Genomic DNA, 16,266 nt, shown 5'->3' on the forward strand with positions numbered 1-16,266 from the left:
CTATAATATTCTCATGATTGATGTCTCAATTAGCAGTCAGCATTACATCTGAAGTTAAAGGGGTTCTTGATACTTTTTAGAAATAAAGCTATAATAACAAACCACATATAGTGATCTCCTTTTGCAATACAGTATACAATACAAGCAATTCAGAGAGTAGATCTCTCAAACCGCTACTAACATTTGTGTATCGATTGGATGGAACGGATTATTAAGAATGACAGTCAGATGTTGCCAATAGGAAGTTATATTATATTTAAGATCTGTGTATAAAATATCTTGCAAGAATCCTCTCATCTTAAAGGCTATGTAAACCTTTTTAATAAAAAGGTGTATCAGTGCGTTATGCGTAACTTTGTAAATACTTTTTATTAAAAATATTTTTTACTTTTTTAGATACTTGTGCTCTGTATTCTCTATAGCTCTATTCACTGAATCAGTCAGTCCCGTGGAGCTGACGGGTTCAGTGCTGGCTGTTTTTTTTTCGTGTCTCTGACACGCAGGATCCGCCTGTAATCTATTACATCTAAGTTCATAACTTAGATGTGATAGTATGCAGGTAGAACCTGCGTGTCACTGAAGCCCTCAAGTCCGCGGGACTGACAGATTCCGTGAGTAGCGCTAAATACAACTGCTCTGTGTAGAGAATACAGAGCAGCTGTATCTAAAAAAGTCAAAATAATTTTTCATAAAAAGTATTTAGAAAGTTACACAAAACACACTGATACACCTTTTTATTTTTTTTTAAATGTTGCCTTTCATAGATGTATATAGACTTTAAATACATAAAAATACAAGGGTATTGATACTATAGAGATATATTCACAAATGGCAGAATTGTTGCAGAAATTTCTGCGACTGAAAATCAGTTCCATACATGTGAATGGGGCTGTATCTGTAGCAGATGTATGGATTTCTGTGAGTACCATTCAGACGAAGGGGACAGTTGCAGAAATTTCTTTAACAAATCACCCACGTGTGAATATACCCTAAATATCTTTGTTTTATTTGTGATCCTTGCTGTACAATAACTATTTACATTCTTCAATTGTGTAATATCCAGACTGGCACTTTAACAGAAGATGGACTTGACTTAATGGGCATAATATCATCAGGAGGAGCATGGTACGTTCCTTAGAACCTTATCAGAGATTCCCCTTAATGAAGCAGAAGCAAAAGTTGTCAGTTTTAATGCATAAATGGCAAACTCAGCCTGCAAATTGGCCTGCTGATAGATGCTTGCCATGGGTACAAGCAAATCTGTCAACAAATCTTGGCCAAAATATAAATCTACAGAATACCTTATTTTCTTTGATGTATGAATGGGAGTATTAGTTCCTCAGTACTAAAACAATGTTTGTCAGGTGTTCCCCCACGATAATAATGATGGAAATCACTGATACCTTGCACAATATATGTTTTAGGCTCCCAGGAATTTACCATAGTTGTATTTAGTTTTCAGGAAATGCTTAAACATGATCAGATGAATGAACTTACCTGGGGACCTCTGCTTGGTGCTATGACAAGCTGCCATTCGGTGATCATGGTCGATGGGAATTTACAAGGTGATCCTTTGGACCTCAAAATGTTTGAAGCAACAGGATGGGTAATCTAATCTAATCTAGACGTCATCGTTATCTACAGGGCCGTAATTAACAGCTCATGTTGCCCTAGGCACTAAGCCGGAAAAAGCCCCCTTTTATAGCCCCATTTACACTGGTCAATTATCATCATAATGTGCTTGTTTCTGAGCAATCATAGTGATAATTGATCAATGTTAACGAATGATCAATTTATCGTTGATCATCAGTTGTGATGCCTTAAAAATAATTGTTATCTATGGCACGATTGATAATTGTTAATGCCACTCAGGGACATTTTCAGAGGGTATTGCTGACTAGCACACAGCCAGGTCCTGGTGTTCAGTGGTGTGGACTGTGTTTTCCAAGACTCATGTGCTCTACTGGGAAATACAGGGAACTATAGTATATAGTATATATAAGTATACTGTACCAGAATCTGTAATCTGTATACATAGATGAGCCCTACGCCAGATAAAATTAAATACAGTGAATAAATATTAGCAACTAAATAATACCATCATTGTGTCACTGCATAACACCATCATACAGTGACTAAATGACATGACCATGACCAAGTGACTGAATAATACCTCCATACTGCTGATATAAGTGACTGAATAATACCTCCATACTGTTTCTGAATATAAAACACTATGGGAATACCAAAATTACCACCACAGTGTAAGTGAATATTACCACCATAGGGAGACTGAATACTGTGATCATATAGTGGCCAGATACCACACAGGCAATCTTCAGAGTATCACCACACTTCAGACTGGGCAAATTATAAAAAAAGTGATCAGATGCAGTCAAAGGCACAATCAACAATGGCATCCAGTGACTCACAGGTGACATCTTCTCTGATTGTAGTCCTTCGCTTTTGTAAAGGATCTGCCAGGCACAACTTCTGTGTATACTCCCATAGGTAATCAGTCTGCACCTGAGTCTATGTCTCTTAGACTGACTCCATCTTCCACCACTCAGGATGGCAGGCTTAGGAGTGGGAGAGCCTATCGCAGCCTGGCCAGACGGAGCTAGCTCCCGCCCTCTGTCTATTTATACCTGCCTTTCCTGTTCCTCCTTTGCTTGTGATTCTTCTCGTGTGGTTTCCTGGCCCAGCTACAGCTTCTAACTATTTGATCCTGCTCCATACTGACCCTGACTTACTGACTACTCTCCTGCTCTGCGTTTGGTACCTCGTGCACTCCTGGTTTGACTCGGCTCGTTCACCACTCTTGTTGCTCACGGTGTCGCCGTGGGCAACTGCCCCTTTCCCTTTGCTTTGTGTTCCCTTGTCTGTTTGTCTCGTGCACTTACTGAGCGTAGGGACCGCCGCCCAGTTGTACCCCGTCGCCTAGGACGGGTCGTTGCAAGTAGGCAGGGACAGAGTGGCGGGGAGATTAGGGCTCACTTGTCCGTTTCCCTACCCCCGTCATTACAGCTTTCCTCATCTTCTTTAACTGGCCCAGACCACCATGACGACTTCTTCCAGCTATGACTCACTTCCGCAGAGTTTGATGCACAGACATCTTTGACTATATGCTTTCCCAGCACATCGCCACCCTCTTCACAAACCCCCCCAGCCCCCTATAATAGTGCCACCCTGTTATTACCTCTAATAATGTGTCTGCTGTGATACTTAGTGCCTTTTAGTACTGTACTACAATAAAAGACAGTGACTCACAGTAGATAATGGCATACACATAGCGCCCATCAAAGTGCCCACAGTAAGTAGCAGCATACAGATAGTGCTCCATAATTAATAGCACCATGCACATAGCGTCCCCTTTAAAGTGCCTTTCAGTAAACAGCGCCATATACTGTAGATAGTGCCAGAATACAGATGCACAATATAAAATTTGACAATATAGATAGCATCCCCCTAAGTACCTCATGTAAAATTGTGCCATGTATAGGGCTCCATAAAAAGTTGTGCCATAAATAATGCCCCACATTCAGACCCCAGACCAGACTCCCTATATAAATTCAAACCCCAAACCAAACTCCTATCCCAGGGCAGCGGCACAGGCCAGTTTCTGATGCCGTCCCTACCCTAGCGCTGCCCTAGGCACTTGACCTTCAGTGCCTTGGGCAAAATACGGCCCTGGTTATCCTAACTTCAAAAATGTACAGTTTTGTGAGTTTTCCCTAAATTGATTTCTTCTTTCAGGTCTTAAAAGATACCACTGCAGAGAACAGTAAGGGATGTTCCTCGGAGAACATGGTTGTCCATCCTGGGCCAAGTGCATGGATTGTAAGTTTTCTCATTTAATAGGAAAACTAGTGTTGTATTACATATTTTAGAGGCGCCTTCGGGTATAGGACAAAGGTATAAACTAGAATAAGACCACAACTGTAAGGGTACAGTATGTGCATGCGTAGTGTTTCCAGTGGTATTTCGGGGAAAAAGAAGTGCATGTTACTTCTTGAGCCGTTTTTGGAGCCGTTTTTCATTGACTCTATAGAAAAACAGCCCCAAAACGGGCATAAATAACGCTGCGAAAAGTGGCTTAAAAAACGTCTGAAAATCAGGAGCTGTTTTCAGGGAAAACAGCTCCGTATTTTCAGACTTTTTTTATTTTGTGTGTGCACATACCCTTAGGGTATGTTCACACGCTTAGCAAAAAATTTCTGAAAATACAGAGCTGTTTTCAACGGAAAACAGCTCCTGATTCTCAGATGTTTTTTAAGCCACTCGTGTTTTTTTCTGCGTTTTTTACGGCCGTTCTTGGAGCTGTTTTTCTATAGAGTCTATATGAAAAACGGCTCCAAAAACGTCTCAAGAAGTGACATGTGATATTCGTGGCTGTTTTTTTACGCGGCCATTTTTCAAAACGGCCGCGTAATTAAACAGTCCTTCGGAACAGAACACCATTTTTGCTTCCGATTTTTCGGCCGTTTGTGGCCCGAAAAACAGCAGAAAAATGGCAGAAAATAAGCCGTGTGAACATACCCTTAAGAATATTTTTGTTTCCCTTACAGAATACAGTAAAAGGTATAAATGTTTTATTCCAATACCCCTTCTCCTCTGCCTTGCAACGTATGTCTGTTATCACTGAGGTTATTGAAGGTGAGGAGTTGAGTGTATACATGAAGGGAGCTCCTGAGATGGTAGCCAGTTTTTGCAGGCCAGAAACAGGTAAGTTATATTATTATCTTGAACTGTATCCTGTACTTGAAAATATAGGTACACGTTTAGTGAGTCATAGGTGACCTTACGCTTATATATGGGGATATATGAATATATAAGTACATGAATATATACAGTTCTATGCAAAAGTTTTAGGTAAGAATGCTTTCAAAAGTAGAAATGTTATTAGTTGTTTTTTTTTTTTTATCTATTAACAAAATGCAAAGTGAATGAACAGAAGAGAAATCAAAATTGAAACCAATATTTAAATCAATAACCCTTTGCCTTCAAAACAGCATCAATTCCTCTAGGTAAACTTGCACAAAGTTTTTGAAGGAATTTGACAAGGAGGTTGTTCCAAACATCTTGGAGAACTAACCACAGATCTTCTGTGGATGTCTGCTCCCTCAAGTCCTCTTCATGTAATCCCAGACATACTCGATGAAGTTGAAATCAGGACGTATAGAATTCTTACTTTGCAGAATTTTTAAACAACTGCCTAAAACTTTTGCACAGTACTGTGTATATATATATACATATATCTATCTATCTATACATATATATATATATATATATATATATATATATATATATATATAAAATATATAATATAATATATTCTATAATATACTTCTGTAACTGAAAGTTAGGCCGGGAAGCTGCTGAAAAATCAAATTGTCTTTAACTTTACTGCATCACTGATATGCTTGAAGAAAACATGAAATCTAAATTTTTCTAAATTATTTTATTGTACTTATTTATTTATTTTTTTGGGGTTTTTCAGTCCCTAGTGAGTTTTTGGACGTGCTGGAGCTCTATACGTTTCAAGGCTTACGAGTAATTGGAGTGGCATACAAAATTCTTACAAATGGAAATCGGGATGATTTAGAAAGCATTGAAAGGTAAGGGAAATAGTGACATTTTGTTATTGTAGTAATATTATTTTGATCATATATAAATCTTCACATATATATTTATGAAAAAAAACTGCCATATTACATTTTTTTCACAGCTAAGCAAAGAAATGAATGCTTTTATTGTACCCATAAAAGAGGTGCAAGACCAACGTGATTTTGGGGCAACAGTTTTGCTTCTGCACTTGATCATGAGTGATGCTTGAACAATGTGGAACCAATGGGATGTCATATTTCTACCACATTTGAGGACTTTTGTGGTCTCCTCATCTTCTTGTGTATGTTCAGTACTGTGTCAGAGGTTCCTAGTCACGAGTGTGTCACTGGTTCTCAGAACTTAAATTATATATGCTCAGAGACTTGTATCAGGGTAAAAAAAAAGAAGGAATGGAACATGTAAGTAGGATCACGAGGAAGATCCGTGACAAACTTATATATTTGTTACTGGAGGCACCTCTAAAACTCTTATTTTATAATTAGAATAACAAATTGGAAATCCATTCTTGAAGGCTCTGTTCACATCCGTGTTATTTATAACAGAAGTCTTGATACAGTGCCGGATCTGTTGTATGACGGATAGCACTGGTGCCTGATGGACTCAATTGACTTATAATGGGGTTTGTCGGGTTCTGATGAATTTACGATGTAGCCTCAGATGCAAATGTTATCAAATCTTAAATGTATCTGTTTATGTGCTATCTTTTAAATGCACATATAGGATCCACATCGTCCAGTTGCTTGATCTAAAGACCAATAGGCTTTATCTGTCAAATACGCGTTCTGGGTGCTTTTGTGAGTCACATTGTTTTCTGGTTGCTATTGGAAATGGGGGACAAGTTTGTAGACACACAGGTTTAACAGATTAGCTGAGCAGTGGAGGAGTTCGATTTCTCCCACGTCAGATTACTGGTGCAGAGACTGCACTTTTTAGTCTGCTACTCGTCAGAGAATGTTCTGTGCTGACATAATTTTGCAGCAATGTGAATGCAGCTCTGGGATTATAAAACATACTATAACTCATGATCAGTACAAAATAAGTAGTGACATGTATTTGCAAAGTTACCCAACATGTTATTAAGATTAATTCTATAATGTAAATATTAAAATTGTGTTTAATGTTGAACACACAGTTTAAATATACACTCCTGCAGACAACTGATTTATTTTTTTTAAAAAAGACTCACCTTAGAAGTCAAGCTTCAGCATTGGGATCTTCCATTGTGCTCCCCTAGCCCTATATTTTATATATAGTGTAGTCAGTGGGACTAAAAGCTAGGTAGCCCATACAACATATTGGGCTTCTGACTAGCAAGAAATCATTCACTGCAGAGTAGGAGAAAGTGTGAAATACAGAATTACATTGGGAAACTTAATGTTATTTTTCCAAAGTTTCCATATAATTGAATATATTTACCAAACCAGCTCATATATAACTCAAATACTGTTATTTGATTTAGTTTCTTTGTCTCTTTAAAGGGAAGAAGTTGAATGTGACATGGAGTTCCTTGGTTTGCTCATACTAGAAAATAGTCTCAAACCCGAGACTAAACCTGTCCTGGAGGAATTGAATGCTGCTAACATCAGGACTGTTATGATTACAGGTGTGGATGAATGAATGAAATCAATGAACTTTTCCAAGTTTCATTACAAAATACAATGATAGAATTCTTTATTTAATTGTTCAAAATTGGGCAATTTAGTTTTGAAACTTGACCTATTTAAATAATGCTATGCCTCTTGACCACCAGGCAGTGGTGTGATTATAGAGGTTGCAGCAGTTGCAATTGCGACTAGGCCACGTAGCCAGGGGGCCCCGCGGCTTCCCGCACCACATCTCTTAAAAGTTATTATAGTAACTGTGGCTTTTGTAGTAAACTACAAGGTCTCCTGTTACTTTAGTAACAGACAGTATACTTACCCTCCTCAGTCCAGAGCGCAGCGGAGGTCCTGACTTCTCTTTGCGTCATGACGTCACAACGCTGTGTGCCACACTCAACGTCGCGACACTCGATGGCATCAGGACCTCTGCTGTAGCCGGAGCTGAAGTGGAGGGTAAGTATAACATTACTGTCTGCTAGGGCCCTGTATCTGAGCCTACCTAGCATAGGCTTAGATACAGGGCCCAGCAGACAGGATCACACATGGGCCATGTACCTAAGCCTTCTATGTGGCAGGCTTAGATACAGGGCCCAGCAGACAGGGTCAAACATGGTGAGCCGGAATGTCAGCGAGCTGGGTCCTATATCTAATCCTATCATATGTGATACGGTCTGCTGAGCCACTGTATCTAATCCAATCCATAGCTATAAGGTCATAGTGCTATAAGATCATTCATTCATTCATTCACTCACTCATTCTCTCTCTTTCCTTCTTTCACCTTATGCAAATGCAAATGCAAAACAAAAAAAAAGGAATTCTGAAACAGATTTTTTCTGCCTGACAAAAAACTCTGTGTGAACTCCCCCTAAGGCTACAACCAGTCTGGGGCTGACTAAAGTGATGTGTGGAGATACTGCATAATCCCTTAAACAGTATGAAAAGCAGCTGTATCTCAAAAAATACAAATTAATTTTAATAAAAAGTATTTTGAAAGTTGCACACTGATATAGATATCTATCTATCTATCTATCTATCTATCTATCTATCTATCTATCTATCTATCTATCTATCTATCTATCTATCTATCTATCTATCTATCTATCTATCTATCTAAAGATATATATGTATATATATATATATATATATATATATATATATATACTACCGTTCAAAAGTTTGGGGTCACCCAGACAATTTTGTGTTTTCCATGAAAACTCTCACTTATATTTATCAAATGAGTTACAAAATGACTAGAAAATATAGTCAAGACATTGACAAGGTTAGAAATAATGATATTTATTTGAAATAATAATTTTCTCCTTCAAACTTTGCTTTCGTCAAAGAATGCTCCATTTGCAGCGATTACAGCATTGCAGACCTTTGGCATTCTACCTGTTAATTTGCTGAGGTAATCGGGAGAAATTTCACCCCATGCTTTCAGAAGCCCCTCCCACAAGTTGGATTGGCTTGATGGGCACTTCTTGCGTCCCATACGGTCAAGCTGCTCCCACAACAGCTCTATGGGGTTGAGATCTGGTGACTGCGCTGGCCACTCCATTACAGATAGAATACCAGCTGCCTGCTTCTTCCCTAAATAGTTCTTGTATAATTTGGAGGTGTGCTTTGGGTCATTGTCCTATTGTAGGATGAAATTGGCTCCAATCAAGCGCTGTCCACAGGGTATGGCATGGCATTGCAAAATGGAGTGATAGCCTTCCTTATTCAAAATCCCTTTTACCTTGTACAAATCTCCCACTTTAACAGCACCAAAGCAACCCCAGACCATCACATTACCTCCACCATGCTTGACAGATGGCGTCAGGCACTCTTCCAGCATCTTTTCAGTTGTTCTGCGTCTCACAAATGTTCTTCTGTGTGATCCAAACACCTCAAACTTCAATTTGTCTGTCCATAACACTTTTTTCCAATCTTCCTCTGCCCAATGTCTGTGTGCTTTTGCCCATATTAATCTTTTCCTTTTATTAGCCAGTCTCAGATATGGCTTTTTCTTTGCCACTCTGCCCTGAAGGCCAGCATCCCGGAGTCGCCTCTTCACTGTAGACGTTGACACTGGCGTTTTGCGGGTACTATTTAATGAAGCTGCCAGTTGATAACCTGTGAGGCGTCTATTTCTCAAACTAGAGACTCTAATGTACTTGTCTTGTTGCTCAGTTGTGCAGCGGGGCCTCCCACTTCTCTTTCTACTCTGGTTAGAGCCTGTTTGTGCTGTCCTCTGAAGGGAGTAGTACACACCGTTGTAGGAAATATTCAGTTTCTTGGCAATTTCTCGCATGGAATAGCCTTCATTTCTAAGAACAAGAATAGACTGTCGAGCTTCACATGAAAGCTCTCTTTTTCTAGCCATTTGGAGAGTTTAATCGAACCCACAAATGTAATGCTCCAGATTCTCAACTAGCTCAAAGGAAGGTCAGTTTTATAGCTCCTCTAAACAGCTAAACTGTTTACAGCGGTGCTAACATAATTGCACAAGGGTTTTCAAGTGTTTTCTAATCATCCATTAGCCTTCTAACACAGTTAGCAAACACAATGTACCATTAGAACACTGGAGTGACGGTTGCTGGAAATGGGCCTCTATACACCTAGGTAGATATTGCATTAAAAACCAGACGTTTGCAGCTAGAATAGTCATTTACCACATTAACAATGTATATAGTGTATTTCTGATTAATTTAATGTTATCTTCATTGAAAAAACTGTGCTTTTCTTTCAAAAATAAGGAAATTTCTAAGTGACCCTAACCTTTTGAACGGTAGTGTATGTATACCAGCGCAATCGCTGCTGGTATAGTGTATAGTCCCAACCAGGAAAAAGATTAAAACTTGATCTAAAATAAGCTCGTAGGGATAGTCAGTGCTGATATAGCGATATCTCTAGTGATTCACATATGTTGACGGATAAAGAGCACTTACTTTTTACACTTTATTTTTGTTACCTGTAGCACTGATCACTGCTAGAATACATTACACTACCTAGGTAGTGTAATGTATTCCAACTGTCAGTGTGATGTCACAGTCAGGCCTCATGCACATGAACGTAAAAACGCCCGTAATTACGAGCCGTAATTACGGGCCCATAGACTTCTATTGGCCATGGGTACCTTCCCGTATGCTTACGGGAAGGCGCCCGTGCCGTTGAAAAATATGGAACATGTCCTATTTCAGGCCATAATAACGGCATAATGGGGCTCTATGAAGTCTATGGGGCTCCCGTAATTACGGTTGGCTACGTGTGTGCACCCGTAATTACGGGAGCATTGCTAGGCGACGTCAGGGGATAGTCACTGTCCAGGGTGCTGAAAGAGTTAACTTATCGGCAGTAACTCTTTCAGCACTCAGAACAGTGACTGACACTGGAGTTAATAGTATTAAAAGTTATCTTACCCTGCTTCTTCCCCCAGTCCGGCTTCCCGGGATGACGTATCATCCCATGTCGCCGCTGCAGCCAATCACAGGCTGCAGCGGTCACAGGGACTGCCGCGTCATCCAGGGAGGTCGGACTGGATGTCAAAAGAGGGACGCGTCACCAAGACAACGGTACGTATGAACTTCTTTTACTTTAAATCGCTGCGGAAACTCTGCCCGAAAGTGCTGCCCCTTCTCTCTTTCCAGCACTGATAGAGAGAAGGGGCTGCCGATTTGTGCAGAGAAAATGGGCCCGTAAATACGAGTGGAATACTGGTGACACCGGACCCGTATCTACGGGCACGGGTCCGTAAATACTGGTGGAATACGGGTCGAATACACGTGACAAAGGACCCGTATTTTTTACGCCAGTATTTACGGGAGGAAAAAAATACGTTCGTGTGCATGAGGCCTCACTCTGACAGTAAGTCTACATAGGCTTCCGTACATAGCAGACCCGGAGACTGCTGATGTGCTACAAAACCCCTACATGTGGCGATCGCAATCGAGCGGCGAATTTAATGGGTTAATTGCCTAAATCAGCAGCGATGAGCCAAGGATCGGCAACACTGGAGTGTCAGCTGTCGGGGACAGCTGACCTCCCGGTTCCCAATGCACACCTTGTCGCCGACAGTGTGCAACGGGAACGACACAGTGACTTCCTGTCACTCTGACAGGAAGCCTATCAGAACCAGCTGGAGGTTGGTCCTGATGGGCTTCCGTCCATGACAGACACGGAGGCCATTCTTTGGCTTCCGTTTGCCATGCTAACTATCGGCAAACCCCGCAATTTCAGACCGGGGTCTGCCGATATTCTAGAAACACCTAAAATGCAGCGATCGCAACCGATCGCCGAATTTAAGGGGTTAATTTGCCTAAATCAGCGGCAGATCCGGGGCAGACCCGGGGGCTGCTGATGTGCTACAAACCCCCTACATGCGGCGATCGCAATCGAGCGCCGCATTTAACGGGTTAATTGCCTAAATCAGCGCCGATGCACCACTGATCGGCAACACTGGAGTGTCAGCTGTCGGGGACAGCTGACCTCCCGGTTCCCGATGCACACCTTGTCGCCGACAGTGTGCATCAGGAATGACACAGTGACTTCCTGTCACTCTGACAGGAAGCCTATCAGGACCAGCTGGAGGTTGGTCCTGATGGGCTTCCGTCCATGGCAGACACGGAGGCCATTATTTGGCTTCCGTTTGCCATGCTAACTATCGGCAAACTCTGCAATTTCAGACCGGGGTCTGCCGATATGCTAGGTTGCGATCGACGCATTTAAGGGGTTAATTTGCCAAAATCAGCGGCAAAGGACCACTTGCCAGCAAGACTGGAGTGTCAGCTGTCGGCGACAGCTGACCTCCCAGTTCTCGATGCACACTGTCTGAAACAACTCAGTAACCATACGTCCTCGTGCAGGAAGTAACCTCCCGCGACGACGTATCGTTACTGACTCGTGCGAGTAGGGGTCAAAAAGACAAAGTGATATTTAAGGGTGGACATTCACTTAAAGTTCAAAGATTTTATTCAAGAAGTTCCATCTGGTGAACAGGCCAAATTTGTGTGTACCTGAAAAGTTTTGTATACAGTATGTTTCCAACAATACATAATGTCCTAAAAAGTTCAATACTTTTGTATATAGGTGACAACATACAAACAGCAACTACGGTTGCAAAGAACTGTGGAATGATTCCTGAGAGCAGCAAAGTGATTTTGGTGGAAGCTCAAGGTCCTGACAGCAGTTCTCCAGCTTATGTTACGTGGAAACTTCTGGAATATCCACAGAGTGAGAGAAATGCTAAATTAATTCAGGTATTGCTAATTTTTCATGTTGTTTTTATCATGTTTTAAAAAAATGACTTAATTAGATGTTATCTATTGTTTTTTATCAGCACAAGTACTAAATGTGTGAACAAAATATAATGAAAGAACAAACAAACAAATCTATTGATAAAACAGAGATGAGTAAGTTGGGTTAATCTTTGCGATTTGTGACTGGTCCTATATCAGTGAAATATTATTTTGTGGGCTGTTTCCCAATGGCTGACACCCTCCCTTAACCCCTTCATGACCAAGGGTCATTGATGCCCCTGTGTCCAGGTCAACTTTTCCATTTCTGATGTGCACTTCTTTAACCCCTTAACGCTCAGTGACGTACTATTACGTCATGGAAAGCGCCCTGTTCGCGCTCCAAGACGGAATAGTACGCCTCGGGAGTAACGGCCGTTTCGGCCGTCCTCCCGACACATACAGGAGCTGTGACAGTTGCTGTCTCGTACAGCGGCTGTCACAGCTCCTACAGCGGGGACCGATCGCTGTGTCCCCGCTGATTAACCCCTGAAAAGCCGTGTTCAATAGCGATCACGGCTTTTTAGGGGTTAAGCTACCATCGCCGGCCTGCTACACGATAGCGGCCGGCGATGGTGACTATGGCAACCGGACACCAAACAATGGCGTCCGGCTATGCCATAGACGGAAGCCTAGTGGGTCCTGACAAAGTCAGGACCCACTATGCTTGCTGTCAGTGAGTAGCTGACAGCTCTAATACACTGCACTACGCATGTAGTGCAGTGTATTAGAATAGCGATCAGGGCCTCCTGCCCTCAAGTCCCCTAGTGGGACAAAGTAAAAAAGTTAAAAAAAAGTTAAAAAAAGATGTGTAAAAATAAGAAAATAAAAGATTTAAAAGTAATAAAAGTAAAAATCCCCCCTTTTCTCTTATCAGTCCTTTATTATTAATAAAAATATATAAACAAACAAATAAACTATACATAATTGGTATCGCCGCGTCCGTAATGGCCTTAACTACAAAATTATTTTATTATTTATCCCGCGCGGTGAACGCCGTAAACGAAAATAATAATAAACCGTCCCAGAATGACAATTCGTTGGTCACTTCACCTCCCAAAAAATGGAATAAAAAGAGATCAAAAAGTCGCATGTACCTAAAAATGGTATTGATGGAAACTACAGTTCGTTACGCAAAAAATAAGTCCTTGCACGGCTTTATTGATGGAAAAATAAAAACGTTATGGCTCTTAGAATAAGGGAACACAAAAAGTAAATGATTTTTTACAAAACGTATTTTATTGTGTAAACGCCATAAGACATAAAAAAAAACTATAAACAACTGGTATCGCCGTAATCGTATCGCCCCGCAGAATAAAGTGAATATGTCATTTATAGCGCACGGTGAACGCTGTAAAAAAAATAGAATAAAAAAACAATAGTAGAATTGCGGTTTTTTAGTCACTGCGCCAATTAAAAATAGAATAAAAACTGATCAAAAAGTCGCATGCACCCCAAGAAAACTACAATGTATTCCTCAAGGGGTCTAGTTTCCAAAATGGAGTCACTTTTGGGGGTTTTCCACTGTTTTAGAACCACAAGACCTCTTCAAACCGGACATGGTGCCTAATAAAAAGGAGGTCTCATAATCCGCTAGGTGCTCCTTTGCTTCGGAGGCCGGGGCTTCAGTCCATTACCGCCCGAGGGCCACATGTGGGATATTTCTCAAAACTGCAGAATCTGGGTAATAAGTACTAAGTTGCGTTTCTCTGGTAAAACCTTTTGTGTTATAAAAAAAAGTGTTATAAAAAGGATTTTCTGACAAAAAAAAAAAGTAGATTTCACCTCTACTTTGCTCTAAATTCCTGTGAAACACCTAAAGGGTTCATAAACTTTCTAAATGCTGTTGTGAACACTTTGAGGGGTCTAGTTTCTAAAATGGGGTGTTTGATAGGGGTTTCTAATATATGGGCCCCTCAAAGCAACTTCAGAACTGAACTGGAACCTAAAAAAATAAATAAATGAGGCAATACTTCGCTTCTTACATTATACTGATAATGAGCCGTGCCCACCCCGAGATGACCCCAGTTTTGACCATTTGTATAAATGGAGACCCCTATTAGACCGTTTCAGTGCCCGGTTTTCCCAAGCATACACCCCCGAGAAGTGTATTTCTATTGATGAGTACTTGGTACATTTTAAAGGGAGGGTTCAATTCCGCCAGTACCTGCCGTGTAGGAGGGCAAGGTATGGCGTAAAGATGTATAAGCTGTGCAAGAGTGCATCAGGGTATACCTACACATTTAGGATATATGAAGGGAAGGACAGCAGTATTCAGCCCCCAGAATGCCCCCCCCCCCTTACTGGGAGTTAATGCAAAAATTGTGTGGGATTTGGTGCACCCACTGCTGGACCAGGGTTACCACCTCTACCTGGATAATTTTTATACCAGCGTCCCACTCTTCAACTGCCTCACTCTCAGAAGTCCTGCGGCATGCGGCACTGCTAGAAGAAATCTGAGAGGCCTCCCTAAGACTCTGCAGGGCAAACGCTCAGAAGGGGTGAGAGCAGGGCACAATCTAGCAGCAACATATTGTGTGTCAAGTACAAGGACAGGAGAGATGCCACACCAGTACCCATGTACCTGTACGAGGTACCAGTACAGAGACCCCCAAACCAGACTGCATCCTGGGCTACAATAGGTACATGGGAGGGGTGGACTTGTCAGATCAAGTCCTGAAGCCCTACAGCGCCATGCGGTGTGGTATAAGAAGCTGGCCGGGCACATCATACAGATGGCATTGTACAACGCGTACGTGCTACATCGATGTACAGGCCAGAGGGGAACTTTCCTGGAATTTCAATAGGTGGTTATCAAGAAACTAATTTTTATGGACCAAGAAGGGGGGGGGGGGGCACCCAGTACTTCTGGAGGCGAGGCCACACGCATCGTACCAGGGCAACACTTTCCAGGAGAAGTTCCCCAAACTGGCAAGAAAGGAAAAAGTCAAAAGAGGTACAAAGTCTGCTATAAGAGGGGGATAAGGAAGGACACAATATATCAATGTGTCACGTGTCCTGAAAAACTAAGGCTCCGTATGAAAGAGTGCTTCAAAATGTATCATACATCCCATGATTTTTAATCTACCCCAGTTTTACTAACCCTGATGCACTCCGCACAGCTTATCCCCCCTCGTCTTTCCCCTCTGGGCCCTGCTGTGTGCCCAGGCAGCTGATAACAGCCACATTGAGGGTATTGCCATACCCGTGAGTACCCACATTAGAGTTTATTGGGTGTATGTCTCCGGTCAAAATGCTCACTACACCTCTAGATGAATGCCTCAAGGGTGTAGTTTTTAAAACGGGGTCACTTCTTGGGGGTTTCAACTGTACTGGTACCTCAGGGGCTTCTGCATACATGACTTTGCACCAAAAAATCCCCAGTAGGCCAAATGGTGGTCCTTTCCTTCTGAGCCCTCCCATGGGCCCAAACAGCAGTTTATCACCACAAATGGGGTACTGCCGCACTCAGGACAAATTGGGCAACAGAATGGGGTATTTTATTTCTTGTGAAAATTAGAAATTTTCAGCCAAAACTACATATTATTGGAAAAAATAATTTTGTTTTAATTCCCAGCCCAATTCAAATAAGTTCTGTGAAAAAACTGTGGGGTCAAAATGGACACAACACCCATAAATGAATTCGTTGAGGGGTGTAGTTTCCAAAATGGGGTCACTTCTGGTGGGTTTCCATTGCTTTGATACCTCTGGGACTCTGCAAATGCGACATGGCACCCGAAAACCAATCCAGCAAAATCTGGACT

General features: G+C 41.5%; 1 protein-coding gene across 1 annotated transcript in view; it reads left to right on the forward strand.

Moving 5' to 3' along the window:
* LOC142760897 (putative cation-transporting ATPase 13A4) overlaps nucleotides 1-16,266 on the forward strand; it is an 87,715-nt gene that overhangs the window by 48,127 nt on the left and 23,322 nt on the right. The window contains exons 13-19 of the mRNA XM_075864067.1: nucleotides 1,064-1,125; nucleotides 1,456-1,606; nucleotides 3,757-3,840; nucleotides 4,569-4,725; nucleotides 5,501-5,618; nucleotides 7,107-7,231; nucleotides 12,297-12,466. Of these exons, the coding sequence (XP_075720182.1) occupies nucleotides 1,064-1,125; nucleotides 1,456-1,606; nucleotides 3,757-3,840; nucleotides 4,569-4,725; nucleotides 5,501-5,618; nucleotides 7,107-7,231; nucleotides 12,297-12,466 (867 nt within the window). The remainder of the gene's footprint in view (nucleotides 1-1,063; nucleotides 1,126-1,455; nucleotides 1,607-3,756; nucleotides 3,841-4,568; nucleotides 4,726-5,500; nucleotides 5,619-7,106; nucleotides 7,232-12,296; nucleotides 12,467-16,266) is intronic.

This window comes from Rhinoderma darwinii, chromosome 4 (genome assembly GCF_050947455.1).
Source record: "Rhinoderma darwinii isolate aRhiDar2 chromosome 4, aRhiDar2.hap1, whole genome shotgun sequence".
NCBI lineage: Eukaryota > Metazoa > Chordata > Amphibia > Anura > Rhinodermatidae > Rhinoderma > Rhinoderma darwinii.